The 16,487-nt window shown below is 38.3% G+C and overlaps 1 protein-coding gene across 3 annotated transcripts in view; it reads right to left on the bottom strand.

Moving 5' to 3' along the window:
• Positions 1-202: 202 nt before the first annotated feature.
• Positions 203-16,487, bottom strand: part of LOC117496547 (tropomyosin-like) — a 31,615-nt gene continuing 15,330 nt past the window's right edge. For all 3 annotated transcript variants that reach the window (XM_034148249.1, XM_034148248.1, XM_034148250.1), the window contains 4 exons: positions 1,443-1,484; positions 1,146-1,208; positions 830-958; positions 203-547 (listed from right to left, as the gene is read on the bottom strand). In XM_034148249.1, the coding sequence (XP_034004140.1) occupies positions 267-547; positions 830-958; positions 1,146-1,208; positions 1,443-1,484 (515 nt within the window). In that variant the 3' untranslated portion in view covers positions 203-266. The remainder of the gene's footprint in view (positions 548-829; positions 959-1,145; positions 1,209-1,442; positions 1,485-16,487) is intronic.

The raw sequence follows: 16,487 nt of genomic DNA on the forward strand, positions 1-16,487 counted from the left end.
TGGGTCTCACTTCTGTCGTTAGGGCACAGACTGTAGAGGGCTCTTTGGTCTTGACTTGGTCTCGGTTTAGGGGGTTTGGACAACAACAGCACTGCTAAAGTGTTTCTCTTATAGTGTCCGTAGAAAACGTTGTTATGGTAATGAATGCCTCTTGTTCATGTAACCAAGCAGAAATAAACACAAACAATTATATACATTGAGTCAACACACTTATTTATTAATATGTAATGTTGAAACTTAATGCAGTGGGTGTTTTACAGTGGGCTTCACTGAGGAAAGAGTAGAAATCCACTGAAAATGATGCGATTATTCGAATCATCATAAACGCTGAAGCTGGTGGGCAGAACGATGTAGACAACATCTCCCTCCTCCAGCTGAAGAAGTATTGAGTTAGACGTAGAGATATAGCCACCGCCATCATGGTAATCATAAATCCCCATCTTCATCTTGTCGTTGTGAAAGAGTTTAACAGCGGTCCAAGCTGAACGGTGCTCCCACTCGTTGAATCTGAAGTAGTAGACTCCTCTGACGGGGGCTCTGAAGATACCTGCATCAGAGGAGAAGATCAGTGAGGGGAGATTGTCTCTGGAGCTTCAGCAGGACTTAAGGACGGGTTTTTTAAATAAGGAACACGTAGGAGATCCTGACTTGGTTTAATGTTCTACCATGATCAACTGTAGGAACACTAAGAGATGTTTTAATGGTTTCATTAAGAAAGGTGTGTGTGTGTGTGTGTGTGTGTGTGTGTGTGTGTGTGTGTGTGTGTGTGTGTGTGTGTGTGTGTGTGTGTGTGTGTGTGTGTGTGTGTGTGTGTGTGTGTGTTCAGTACCTGTCGTTGGGCTGTAGGCCTGGCCGATATTGGTGAAGACTTTACTGTACTTCAGTGTGATATCAGTGGTGAAGGGTCCGACTCCTCCTGCATCAGTGAGACCGGCTGAGAACGCCACCTGAGGACGGTCTGTGAGGAAGAGGAGGATGCACACAGAGAGATGAGAACTCATTAACAAACTGTTTATTAAAACAAAGAAAGTCTATTTCTTGGATTCTGATAGCCAGCAGAGATTGATATTTAATATTCTCCTCAGTATACCAGTTCCTTTCATTAAACAACATTTGGACTCTTCATAATAGTTTCTGTTTCTTACCTGCGTTCTCTCTCTGGAGCTCCTCCACCTCCTTTTCACTGGAGCTCATCCTGGCCTCTAAAGCTGAACAAGTTTAACATTGTTTTAGTCAGGTAAAGTTATAGTCTCTTGTTTTAAATGTAACTATTGCAGATCTTATGTTAAAAGATTGTTCTCCCATACTATAATATTCACTTTTCAAATTCACAGGAATAATTTGTTGCCTTTAAAACGGCAAACAAATCCAACGTGTTTTTAGAAAAATACAATCATGTTTGTAATTCCTCCTATTCTTATTTGGTTACTTTGTACTCCTACCTGTGCTCTTCTTCTCACTTGCTGTGACTCGAGCCAGAAGATCTGCAATACAGAGAAAGAGCAGGTTATCTCTTCATTATGTCAAACTCATTAGTTTCTATCATTATAGGCAATATTTACCTTTTATATTATACTTCTATATCTTACCTGCGTTCTCTCTCTTCACCTCCTCCACCTCCTTTTCACTGGAGCTCATTCTTGCCTCTAAAGCTGAACAATGTTTAGACATAGAAAACAGGTAAATCACTTTTGACTTATAAACAAGATCGTCTCTTCATTTTGTTGGCATCATTTTGTATGATGTTTCTGTTTCTTACCTGCGTTCTCTCTCTTCACCTCCTCCACCTCCTTCTCACTGGAGCTCATCTTGATCTCTAGAACTGAACACATTTAAAAATGGTTATTAGTATTATTGTAGATGTCACTTTGGAGCTCTGTCACAAACATTATTGTACATCAACATATAAATAAGCACATGTAAATATTTACCTGCAGTCTTGCTCTCGCTGGCTGTCAGTCTGACCTGTGTGGCTTTGTTAAAAACAACAAATGAGTCCTTAAAGTGAAGAGTGTCAGAGATGATGACTGCATGTATCAGTGCAGCGTGATGTGGCTCTCAGTGTGTGTTACGTCAGGTGGGTCACCTGTGTGGTCTTGCTCTAGACTCTGATTTTGTTCACCTCTCTTTTCTCCCTTTTGTATTTTACACAAAAACATGTCTTTGTATCTAAATATTCGCAACATTTCCTTTTTTATGATGTTTCTGTTTCTTACCTGCATTCTCTCTCTTCACCTCCTCCACCTCCTTCTCACTGGAGCTCATCTTGGTCTCTAGAACTGAACACATTTCAAAATGGTTATTAGTATTATTGTAGATGTCACTTTGGAGCTCTGTCACAAACATTATAGTACATCAACATATAAGTAAGCAATGCATTCTTGCTCTCGCTGGCTGTCAGTCTGACCTGTTTGGCTTTGTTAAAAACAACAAATGAGTCCTTAAAGTGAAGAGTGTCAGTAATGATGATTGCATGTATCAGTGCAGCGTGATGTGGCTCTCAGTGTGTGTTACGTCAGGTGGGTCACCTGTGTTGTCTTGCTCCAGACTCTGGATCTTGATCCTGTGTTCGATGGCAATGTCTCTGAGCTCCTTCAGCTCAGCCCAGAGGTCAGTTCTCATCTGGGTCTGACTGCTGCTCTGATCGTGGGCTCCTTGGATATCAAACTCCCCCTCTTTCTTCCCTGTCCCCCCTCCATCCTCACCCTGAGCCCTCGTCCAGAGCAGACAGAGCAGCAACGCCAGAAAAACTGCAGCTCTCCTCATTCTGAAATATCGCTGTTCAGACAGAGAAGTGTGACACGTCTCGCTCTGTCCCCGTCTTTATATCCACGTTAAACAGGTCACTGGCAAGGCACGTGAGAATCCAGCAGATGTCTTTGATAACACATATAAAAATAATCCAAACGTCCTTGGACATTTTACTGATAGTAAAGGGCAAACAACAACTTGAATTCTGTTCTTTTAAAAAAGTGTATTATTCCTGATTTGTCTATATCTCTCTTTTATTTGTGATTAGAACTTGTTTTCCTTGACTTGTATTAAACTAAGCTACCCAAAATGATCCGATATTTAAAGGTAACATCTATGTGTTTAACAGGTGTACATGGTGCTCAAAGGGGAAGATGGTTTCTCACAGACAAGAGAACTACATGTCCCAGGATGCACTCTGTTCAGGAGAAACTCTCAAGACACCTTTATCATCAGGTGAAATCCAAAATCTCCACATAAAGTCAATACACAGATGCGTTTTACATCAATGTCACATCATTATTGAGTAGCTTTGGATTGTTTTTGCTCATTTATAAAGGCGGTCTGTCTCTGACCCCACAGTGCAGCCGACAGCCTGGGCCCTGTGTGGGGGGTGCACATCTGGCACGACAACTCTGGACCCTCCCCTAGCTGGAACATCAAACACCTTGACGTGTCCGAGGTAAAGAATGACATTACCACACACAACCTTTACCCCAGGGGTGTCCAAACCTTTTTCACGAGGGCCACATACAGAAGAATATACGAAGGGCTGGGCCGCTCGCTAGAGGTGAGGTATATCGCCTCGTAAGTTAAGTTATAAGTTGGAAAAATCTATCAAATGTAGGTCAATTATTCTTGATACTTGAAAAATGCTCTCCAGAGGGTTTCATTTATTTTGTTACAAAAAGTGTTGGCAGCTCATTCCTTAAAACAGAAGCTTCAGGGTTAGGGTTAGGGTTAGGGTTAGGGTTAGGGTTAGGGTTAGGGTAGGGTTAGGGTCATAATTGCTGATAATAAGTGGAAATATGAAGGATATATTTCAAGGTTATTGTTTGTTTGTTATTGGGCTTTTTTCTTATCAACTTAGATTTGTTAGAAAAACATTTCAACTTTAAAGGGCCCATGTCATGGCCATTTCCACTGATCATAATTCCATTGTTGAGGTATACTAAAATAGATTTATACTGTGCAATTTTCCAAACTCACATTGGTTTCGCATACAGCATCTCTGTAAAGTATGTGTATTCAGCAGTATTCACTCTCTCCACTAAACGGCTCGTTGGAGCTCTTGCCCCCCCTCCCTGTGAGCCTAGTGTGCTCCGATTGGTCAGCTCGGCCACTCTGTTCTGATTAGTCAACCACCAGAGAGGCTCCGCCCATGTCTAACAGTGCTTTTTGCGGCTCGCTCTGAGCGGAACAACAGTCTTATAATGGCCTCGGTACAGCCGTATATTTTATACGCTAACTAACCGAACTGTACCTACAACTGTTGTTATAGAAGAGTAAATTATTTTTACCTGTAATAAACTACTACTGTTTGATGAGAAATCAAATCATGGTTTGCTATATATGAATGATATGTTATAGGAGCAAATAATTATTAAGTATTTCCATCAAACTTTATTTTTAGAAATGTACAAAAAGAACATGCGTAAATATACATATATACACGGTATATCATCCATTCCTCCCCTTATAGGCATTTTCGGCATCTTGCCTATCGCAGCTTTGTAAGCGGCTGCCGGGGCTTTATAGGACGAGGCATCAGAGTGGGTCATCCCGTGTGTGTTGTTTAGCTATGTAGCATACACGCTATGAACGGTAGCTTGGTAGCATACACGCCAGGAACGCCAACTATAATGTACTGACCGTACGGTAAATCACCTGGAGTATACTGTCTATGAGTATTTCGTGTGCGAATGCAGACATTCTCCTGCTATGAGATACATGTATGTAAGGCCATCTGCTGATATTAGAGTTGATATATGGAAACACTAGCAACTTAGTTAGCACAGTTAGCACTGTGTCAATGGCTTAGCAGTCCGACACACGTTTACACATTTAAACAGTCGTGGTAGATACCTTGTTTGGGAGACATTCCTAACGAAATGAAGTGCCAATCACTAAATATTATTGAAACTTAGTCGTTTTATGTTTGTCAGCTTGCCAGCTGGATTACACTGCTAACCTACGTTTGCTAGTTGTTCAGTGTAATATGCTATAGGCTACTATACTATACTATACTATACTATATTATCAACAACAGATAGTGGTTCATATTAGGCTATCAAGAACATTTTTACAATTGCAATCTTATACGGGTAGTCTGCTACATTCATTGTAGCTGGCATAACAACAATGTTTTCCCGAGCAAACTCATGTCTAGCTCCGTTGGTTAGCTCGGTAGCATACACGCTAGGAACGCCAGCTATAATGTAATTACGTTTCGCGACTGACCGTATGGTAAATCACCCGGAGTATACTGTCTATGAGTATTTCGTGTGTGAATGCAGACATTCTCCTGCTATGAGATACATGTATGTAAGGCCATCTGCTGATATTAGAGTTGATATATGGAAACGCTAGCAGTCCGACACACGTTTACACATTTAAACAGTCGTGGTAGATACCTTGTTTGATAAATACACAAATAACAATGCAAACTTACAGGTTGTGTACCCGAATCTTCCCCTGCTCCAAACGGTCCAAACAAACTAGGAATAGCATCGTCCTTCAGTTTCAAATGCTGTGCATATCCGGCCTCAAACTGGGCAATGTTTTGGAAGCTTTCGCCTGTGAAATGCCGCGCACACAGTAACGTTCTTCGAACCTCTGAAGGAACAGTGTTAAACAGAAATTTCAACCACTGACTTCGTCGTGGTTCTTCCGTCGGTCGGACAAACAGCTCAGATTTCTCCTCACATTTCAGGAAACAGGTCGTTGGCATTGGCATGACTGGATCGATTGTGAACTGAACCCGAGCTTCCAACAGTAAATGTTAGGCTGGCAGAGGGTGCGGCCAGCGCCGCTGGGTGTGGCCATAGCTCTTCCGGATTGGTCCATTTCGTTCCGGGTACGGCATGTCATGCCGTACCCGGAACTAAATGCAAGACTCAAATGGGCAGTGACGTATCTCCAACCAGGCGTTTTGGGGAGGTATTTTCTGTGTTAGAGTTTTACTCGCTACAGGGTGTACTTTGAGGGTTTTGACTCTGCACACCGTTTACATGCATAAAAACCTTCATAACACACAAGGGGACGGGTAATAACCGGAAAAGCATGACATGGGCCCTTTAATTGAATGTGGGGGGAAATTGGGCTTATTAACACATGAATACTGTTTAATATATTTGAACATATATATTTAAGAAGTACAATAAAAGACAAGCAGAAGTTTAATTTGTTGGCCATATTTTGAATTTGCTGAGGGCCAATTCAAAATGGCCCCCGGGCCGTAGTTTGGACACCCTGCTTTACCCCCATTTTCCTTCATTTCTGAAATACAAATGAGTTTTTCTCGGTGAAGGTAGAATCCAAAAAACTGAGAAAATTCTCTACATATTTCCTGTGGGTGAATTACGGCAGTATGTCACAACAGTAAAACAATATAAACATCGGTTAACAATCTCTTGCACAATTTAATTTATCCTGTAACTACTTCACAAACACGTGCAATTTCTCCTCACTATTTTAGACCGCTCTGACATTTTTGCAGGCGTGTTTGCTAAATATATACGAGCATACGACTGGATCAATGAGAGTTGGATTGTACAGCAAGTTTGTTGAGAGAGGTTTTTTTAAATCATTCAAGAATTTTGACTTTTTGTTGGATTCTTCATTTTTCATGGAGGCATTCCCAGGCTCCACCAACAATGCAACATAAATAGATATAAGGCATAACACAATAACAATACAATAGACTAATTTGCAAATAATGCAGGACTAGTTCACTAAATACAAGTAAAATAGAATAAGATGAGCTAAATAGTCTAGTTGTCCTGTTGTTAACCCGGAAATGTAAAGTTTTATGTTAGAAATGTATTTGTATTGGACAGATTGCCTATTTATTTGAAAAATAATTGTCCACAGTGGAGGTAATGATTTCCATCGTGTGCTCTCTACATCCAATGGTGGCAACATTACTCATGGTAGTCAACATCAGCTCAGAGAGAGTACAGATATGGCCACTTTCTGGTTAAAACTGCCATCATTGATCCTGAAAATCCCCCCAAAACCACTCCAAATCGGCCATATCATTGTTTTACTTTTATTTACATATGCTATAATGCCATTCATCTTAATGAACTCAACTTATGCTAACTGTGCAAATTGCCCAACATATGCAAGTTAGCAAGCGGCAGTTTCTTTGTACTTGGGACCCCTACTATACATTACTATCATAACACTTTGGGGTACTCAACATTTCAGGGTTCACTAGAATGTAAAATGAAATGCTATACAGTGAATTTAAATACTGCTTATTGTAATAATAGATAAACATGTGAGATGCGAACAGATGGTATGAAGTTGTGAAGGCACAGAGCTCAGGAGTTCATCAGTCTTATGGCCTTTGGGATAAAACTGTGTAACACAGGATCAGTCATTGATAGGCAAATGTCGTTCTCTGGTTAAAGTGTTGGGGATTTGCGTGGACTTTCTTTTTGAATATGGTTTGTTTTCCTTCTGTTTCTTAATAACCCAGGTGAGCAGAGGGCAGCTGAAGGGACGTGCGTGGCTCTTTGTGGCTCAGTGCTGGTTGGCTGTGAACCAAAATGACGGGCGGGTGGGGAGGATTCTGGGAAAATGCACTCGTGGAATAGGCTTTTTTAAGATACAGAGTCCTCATACACATACACTCAGATACAAAAAACAAATATTAATATCTTCCCCCCTCGTAGATGCTGAGTCTCAAGCTATCAGACTATTTGGCCGATTACCACATCTGGATATCTTTGTACAGCTGCCCCTGCCCCAACGCGTTCACACACACTCAGAGACTGTGTGTGAGCCTGCTGCTTCTGCTGGGATATGCACGTGTCAGCACAATGATCATATCACAATTAATAAAACCTATAGAGTTGAATATTTAGCGCCCCAAGAGTGTCCAAAACATGTTAACGCTGATCCGTTGTTTGCAGTTGCCCTTCCAGTTTGGCTGTGTAGAAGCAACAACTGTTTCTGTGCGGACAGGACTTCTGAGTGTGTGTGTGGTGTTGCCAGCAGCAGCAGTTATATAATTCCTGTTCAGACAGAAAGAGGTCGAGAGAGTTCAACACGCCAAGAGCAGAACAACTGGAAAGGACTTCTTTCAAGGTCAGATTTGGTCAAGTGTAATTGACATTTCTGCATTAAAATGTCTTAAAACGACTTGACATCCCTTATGAAACAAAAATATATTGTAATATATTGGTAAATATAATACAATATACTGGATCATACATTTCCATATATGGGAAAGTAGTCCTTTTTTAAAATGTTTAAATATATTGCAATATATGCATGGACCATGTATATTGATACATATAAAAAAAAAATATTGCAATGAAAACAAAAACTGCACTATACATGTATATGTAATTGTTTTATTGAAACACTCATTTATCTTTCATGAGTTACACAAGTTTACATAAAATTGAACAGATATTCATAAACAGTTATCTCACTTCGTTTTGTATAGTTACCCACTTTATATATGAACATATGTTTGATGGTAGCCTATATATTAAAAAAGTACAAATTGTCCATTGAATGATGGAAAATAATATACAGTTTATAAATATATACAGACACACACATATATGCACGCATATATATATGCATATATGCACGCATATATATATATATATGTATATATATATAAATATGCATATATATACACATATATATAAATATGCATATATATATATACATATATGCACGCATATATATATGCATATATGCACGCATATATATATATGCATATATTACGGACGACCGGCTATTTGGAGTGGAATGCAGCCCATCCACGGCAGACAGCCCAAACAGTATTCGAATGCGCCACTTCTGGCTGACAGTGGCTGACCTCCGTCTTTGCTAAACATAACTCTCTAAAACGTGTTAACGTTCTCATTGGACACATTACGTGCCAGTGATCATCACCAATCAATCTCACAGATTTCGGGGAGCCCCCCCCCCCTCTCCAGCAATAGATTGATCTGATTGGCAGATTCAAATCTGCGTTGCCGCCTCTGTCTGTTGATTCTGTCGCTGAGTGTCTGTCAAAGAGAAAGCATTCATCAGGTGCTTCGAAATGGAAAATTAAAAAGAAACGAGTGGAAAATACAGCACGAGAGTCAGGTATGTGTGTGAGCATTTAAAACTATTTTAAATTGAAATAATTCTGCATGTACACTACAAGTAGTCTAGTTGCTTAATCCGTATGTCCCGTCTCTCGGCACTACAACAGCTACATTAGCTAACGTTAGTTAAATTAGCTATGTTAGTTCCCTCGTGTATAAGTGTATAACCGGTCCGCAGCTTTGTGAACATTCAATTTCGAAGATTTTCGATGTTACAGTCAACTGAAGTCGACCTAAAACAGCCAAAAATAGCGGACCTTTAGATCGCTAACATATTAGCATAAGTCAATGGAGTTTAACATAGCGAAAACTAGCCCCGCGGCTAACGGACATTTTCTGACTGGTGAAGATGATGAGCTAGTTAAGTAATGTAACCACAGTTAGTCTATGTGTTCTGATGTTAGTAACTATGTAGGCTAACATTAGTTAGGCTATGTGTTGTGGACTAATGCATTCAAGTTAGTTCACATTTTAGTTGTTATTGCCCCTGCTGACAATTGTCTGGATAATATGTAACCTACAGTCAATGGAATTTCACATTTTGCTCTCCAGTGTATGTTATTTTAATGTTGACCCATAATACTATATATCTATATATTTTACAGGAGCATTGTTGAAATTCATAGGTCGAACTAAGCCTGCAGAACCACAAGTCAAGAGGACAGAGGAGCCAGATAGCAGTGGTGACTGAGGCAGAATAAATAAGGAGAGAGGGCCCATGCAGAGAGGCAGACATCAGTAGTGAGGAATCAGACCCAAAAGAAACGAGGACAGAGGAGCCAGATCGCAGTGGTGAGGAACGCACTGTCATTTAATTTCACTGTAATTTTACTTTTCACATATCACTTTATTCACTATTCAGCTTAGTTATCCTTGCCATGAAGGAATGATTGAATGGATGAATGTTCTATATTATTTTAATGACAGATTGAACCACAGCAATATTGTTTTAGAGATGTTATATGTTTAACTGCTATGCCTGTCATCTCTGCTCTGTGTCATTGTGTTGTCTCCTGGGTTCTGTAGTGCCCGGAGTCTGTCTTTTTATTTTTTTCCTCCCAAACCCCATCCCCTCAGGACGCCTTTTGCCTCCTGTCAGGTCATCCTTGTAATAAGAATTTGTTCTTAATTGATTTTCCTGGCTAAATAAAGGTTCTACTACTATTTATTCAGTTATTTTATTACTGGTACTGCTAATTGCACTATGCGTATTGTTGTATATTGTATATACATATGTATTTACTACTACTACTTACAAAATCGAGGGTTGTAGCTTTGTGTCAGTACATATTTCAGGGTTTTTCTATGCCTTTGTTCATCTAAATTCTAATACTCATAGGCGACTACAACTCCTGCCGATGCCGAGGCCCAGTTCTCCCTTCCCACCACCCCAGGCTCATTGTGCTAGGTAAAACTCTCATTCAATAAAAGTAGTCTTTTAAAGGTGGGGTAGGTAATTTTGGAGAAACCAGCTCGAGTGCGCTAGAATTTGAAAATACACAGCCGGAAAAAATCTGCCACTTCCTTACAGAGCCCCTCCTCCAACACACACAAACGCGCACATGACCAATGAGGGCACGAGATAAGTTTGTGCACAGATGGAAGGCTGACAGGCAGGTAGGCCATCCAGTCATTTCAGCCGGGCCGGCTAAAATGATTGGTTGTGCTTTTTTCAGTACCACGGCTTCCACAGATGACATTTTTTTATGGATTTTTTGTCAAAGCACTTAAGATATTCATTGCTATCGGGATGTTAAGAGCATTCCATGGAATATAACAAAAAGTGTATCTCGAGCCGGTTTCTCAAACGTACCTACCCCACCTTTAAAGATGAATGCAATTACATTTTAAAAGGTTTTAAACAGAACTGTTACAGATGCAGATGCTTGGTCCAAATTCCATAAAATATACCAACCAGTTGCGCCACACTCAGACGAAAATGTACAAAGCCTATTCTTCCACTATTTGTATTCCCACATTATTCACCAAGCCAGCCCATGCTTTAATATAGATATTATGGATATTGTTATAATTCCTGCTGTCTTTTGTGAATTTCTAATTATTTGTAATTGTTCTGTTCCACAGATGCTGTAGTAAACCACCATCCAGGGACCAAGACATCAGATATAAGAACATCCATTAACACAAGAATTTGTGAGTTAAGGCACGAAAAAAACAAGATTGACGATTAAATAGGGTACAAGACTGTTTTTTTGGCCCTGTTCCGGACCTTGTTTTAATGAGTGATCAGCTCATGTTTAAAGTTGTCACCAGGTGAAACAAAAAACAAGATTGTTAAATAGGATAACAGACTGCTCTTGTTGGCCCTGTATGAAATAACAATGCATCATTTATTAACTATACCTATATAAAATGTAATACATTTTCCCTTCATTATGTAATAACACCTCCTTTTGTAATAATTTGCCCATTATGTAGTAAACAAGTTCAATGCAAATATGTAATACATGTCGCCACATTTTGAAATATATTATTACATATTGCTGTGGTTATTACAAAATGAGTTGCAAACAATAACATTACAACTGTTTATTTATTTATTCAACCATGAATCATCCTTACTCATAATTTAAAAATATTTCAGTAGAATATCTTTCATTGGCCAAAACTAGATCAAGTGTTACCATATTCATTAGCCAACATGTATATCAACATCAATTTTGGGATATATTTACAGTTTGGTTATGGTTACATAATGAATATTACAGTTTTTTAAAAGGGCAACTCACGCATTTTGTAATAACCATTGCAAAATGTAATAGTTTATTACAAAATGCAGGGAAATGTATTTTATATTGCGTTCAGGCTGTTACAGAATGCAGCAGATTATTACAAAATGTGGGTTTTATTACATAATTACATGAAAATGTTCTTGAGTCATTACATAATGTGTTGATTATAGGCCTTTTCTTTTATTCTTTCCTTGTCCTTCTTTTTATGAGTATTTTGATAACTGTTACACATTGATAGAAAAAAACAAATTAAGCTTCTCATTATTCAGACTCAGCTCTCAGCGCTTAAGCTTCTTTTAAATGTTGATAAAACCAAGGTAATGCTCTTTTCAAAAGCTAAAAAGACACCAGAGCCTGTTTTAGATATTGTAACTACGCAAGGAATAAAACTTGAAGTGGTTACCTGTTACAAATACCTTGGTATCTGGCTTGATGATTGTCTCACTTTTAAACTTCATGTCAATAACCTGCTTATAAAGCTGAGGGTTAGGCTAGGTTTCTTTCACAGGAACAAGTCCTGTTTCTCGCTTGAGGCCAGAAAAAGGCTAGTCACTGTGACTTTTTTACCTGTACTGGACTATGGTGATCTGATCTATATGAATGCACCTGCCCATTACCTGATCAAGTTAGATGCTGCCTATCACAGTGCACTGAGATTTGTGACAAACTGTAAAGTATTAACCCATCACTGTACCCTGTATGCAAGGGCTGGTTTGCCTTCACTAACTGTACGGAGGCTCAGTCACTGGTACATTTTTATATACAAAGCCATGTTAGGGAAACGTCCATCCTACATCTGCTCCCTGATCTCACGGCGAATTGTAAGTGGCTACTGCCTGAGATCGAATGCTGTGGTTTTATTAAATGTGCCAACTGCTAGGACTGTCTTAGGGAAGATAGCTTTTAGATGCGCAGCTCCGCTAACTTGGAACAGTCTGAGCAATTTGGTTCCACTAGATGTTTTTAAAGCAAGGATAGATGCTATCCAATCGGAAACTGTTGGAACCTGTAAATGTTACTAGCTATGTAAACTGTAGTCACTGTAAATATGCTGTATGATGTCGTTTTTTGTTTTTCTGTTATGTTTATATGTATTCATGTGGAACCTACTTGCAGCAGGTCACCCTTGAAAAAGAGATCAATGATCTCAATGGGATTCACCTGCATAAATAAAGGTTTGAAATGAAATGAAAGATTTTTTTGATCAGAACATGCATTTCTCCTCATTGTGAACATATATTGCACTCATGTTCAGAATATATGGTACGTACATGGTCTTTTATAAATCTGAATATATAGTGCATACATGTCCCCATATAATTGTGAATATATATAGTACATGTCCCCATATAATTGTGAATATATACTACATACATGTCCCCATATAAATCTGAATAAATAGTACATACATGTCACCATATATTTGTGAATATATATAGTTCATGTCCCCATATAATTGTGAATATATAGTACATACATGTCCCCATATAATTGTGAATATATATAGTACATGTCCCCATATAATTGTGAATATATACTACATACATGTCCCCATATAAATCTGAATATAGAGTACATACATGTCCCCATATAAATGTTAATATATAGTAAATGTATGTTCACATATATACACAACCAATATATTATATATATTTACATATATTACTCAATATATGGAAAGCGGCAATTACTGATGTATTATCCCATATATTGCAATATATTAACACAATATATTATTCTATATATCTTCAATATATTTTGTAGATATGAATAAATATGTTTTTCATGTTGATTATTAATCAGTATCAGTTGGTGTAGCCAACAGCAAGATTTCCTTTATTAAATCTTTTCAATTAACCAGTAAATCAGAAAACAAAATAATGCAATATATTGACAGTTAATATATGGGGAAATATATTTTCTTTGCGTAAGGGATAGACTATAATGTTCTCCTTCTTTCTTCTTCTAATATATCCTACTTGTACACTTCATTTAAATGAATGATATCCTACTTTTACATGTTGTTAATTGTAATTTGGTTTGTCTACATATTTTTATCTTTTACTGTTAACGTGTATATTTTTCTCTTTAGTTCTGTTTTATTTTCTCTTTTGTTGAGATGTTGAGATGTTTCTATTCTTTGTTTGTTTATTGTCTTCTTTTTATGTGCAAAGCCTCGTTTTAGCTTCTGTGAGGATAATATTTCCCAATGGGATTCAATCAAGTAAATCTTATCTCATCTTAACTTGTCTCCTCATCTCCTTTTCTCTTTCTCCTTATTTTATTGTGACTCGTCTCCTCTCAGATGACTGTTCAGTGAGCGGCAGTATATCGGAGCCCCATCTCTCCTGGAGCGTTCTGCAGCTGTGGGTGCAGGACACCTGGAGGAAGAAGTACCAGGTGACCGTCGCTCTGTCCTCTCACTACGCTCGTCTCATTTATCTGTGAGTCCTCGCTCCTCCTCTCTGTGACCCTGAATACAATCTTGCTGTGCCATCTTAAAGGATATCTCAATTTCTTGAATGCATATCAAGGAGAGAGGCTTGTCAGACGATATGAGCAAGAATGCACATACACAAAAATACAAACCATAAGGTATACATTTCCTGTGCAAAGTCAAATACTACATTAGCTTTTGATCTGTAAAAACAGTTCCGATGGTGAAGTCAACAAAACTCAATTTTTTAATGTAATTGACTTGCCCTAAATTAGTTTTTTTTCAATGTGCGTTTAAATAAGTAACACTTAAGCAACAATGAGAACATGTTTTAAGAACTCATTCATTTGTAAATTAATATCACATTTTCTGAACTTTCTTTAAAAATACGCTCTGGAAAACTTAATAAAAATGCTTTTGTCAACGCCACGGTCATGCCACGCCCTCAAACGAGAATACCGTGGTCACGGTGTGAGACTTCCTGTTCCTCTTTGCAGCGGTTCTTCAGCAGTTGGACACGTGTTTGCGTTGGATCCTCTTCAAACCATCGTAAAACAAGTAAGCATGCCACCTGAGTTATTAATTACTGCTTTTTAACTAGCAAGTGTTATTTACTTTTTTTGTATTCACTGTTTTGAACGAAACATCGACATTTTAATGCATGCCAGCGCCATTACTGCTGTTAAAGTTAGACTCAGCCCTGTCGTGCTCATGTAGTCTATTTCTTCGCGCAAAGTTGTTGGGCAAAGTTTGCATCAAGTGCTTACCGACGCAATTCTGTTAAAAGTGGTTAAGTTAAGATTACGTATTAAGAATCAACTCCGCAAACTGTTCCCCTATGCCGCTCTAAGCGTTGGCCCGGGCATGTTGTGCGGTAAAATACCTCCGTTAAAACTATTCCCTACTACTTTATAACCCAGCGGTTATGTAAGAGTAAGTTACTAATGCGCCTATTTGATATTAATTCCTCTATATGTATTTCGCCGTTTGTTTTACTGTGAGCAATGAATTATCTTTCTACAATCTTAGTGTACCCAATTTAAACTCATAGTCTGCAGTTACAGCATCGAGTTGTTATTATACAAAATTATGTGCAAACTATATTTTTCATGCTTATGCAACGCTATAGATGCACATCCATGTTGGAATCTGCAGGAGAGTTAACGTTAGCTCTCAGTATAAAGTGACGGAGGTGACTTCAGTTAAGGTGCATTCAGGCGCAATTCAGTAAAAGTGTGTATTGGGCGAAGATGCATTTATAACGTCAGCAAGATGTGTTCAATGTAGTACAGTAAAATGCAATCTTTAGCGAGAAATATCAATAAATACAGTTTTATTCAGGAGATGTTTTACTACAACATAAAGTAGATATTAGACAGTATGCAAACGAGATAAAGGAGTGTATATTGAAGTTATTAGGATCTGCTGTGTAGAGAATCATGGAATTGTACTGGTATCTAACAATACCATCCTTAATAAATGCCATCCTTATAAATGTATATAAATACAATACCGTTTTAAATGATACTTGTGTTTTAATGTTTGATTCCATTAATTGAATTAAATATGTTTTAATGAATTCTACTGAAATGATTGTTACATTGTCATCATATAACTACTTTGTTCTTTCATTTGCCTCACCAGAAAACAGTCACATCTCCTCTTGAAGACATTTTGCCTCCTGCTATGGACTTCAGGTTCACATTAGGTAAGCCCTTGAGTGTGTCAGACTAAAGTTGTTGTTTCAGAGGTTAATTCAAGACGTGTTATGTTTACATACTAATATAATGAGCATCAGGTAAACGTACCCATTTCTATTTATTGAATCACAGATGGGATGGAGATGTAAACTATGCAGCACTAGTGTCACCACTCAAAGTGATATTTTAAAACATTATCGACTCCATCATGGAACCTTTGGACAGAAACGTGCCTTGCCCTGCATTCATGTAGACTGGCCTGCGCTCTCACTTATCAAGATAAAAGTTGAAATAATCGTCTGTTCTTTTTATTTTAGGACCCATGTGCCACTTTATATACATCTCTGAGCATGAGGTGGGGTTAAAAAGAAGTAGTTGGACATTTTATGAACTATATCAATATCATGACTATTTGGTTCATTTTCTTGCAAACCAGCCTTTTTTTTGATGGCTTAAACCCCTTGTAATCCAACCTCTGTTACCGTCTGTTAACAGCTAATGTAAA

Source organism: Trematomus bernacchii, unplaced genomic scaffold, assembly GCF_902827165.1.
Source record: "Trematomus bernacchii unplaced genomic scaffold, fTreBer1.1, whole genome shotgun sequence".
NCBI classification, from domain to species: Eukaryota; Metazoa; Chordata; class Actinopteri; order Perciformes; family Nototheniidae; genus Trematomus; species Trematomus bernacchii.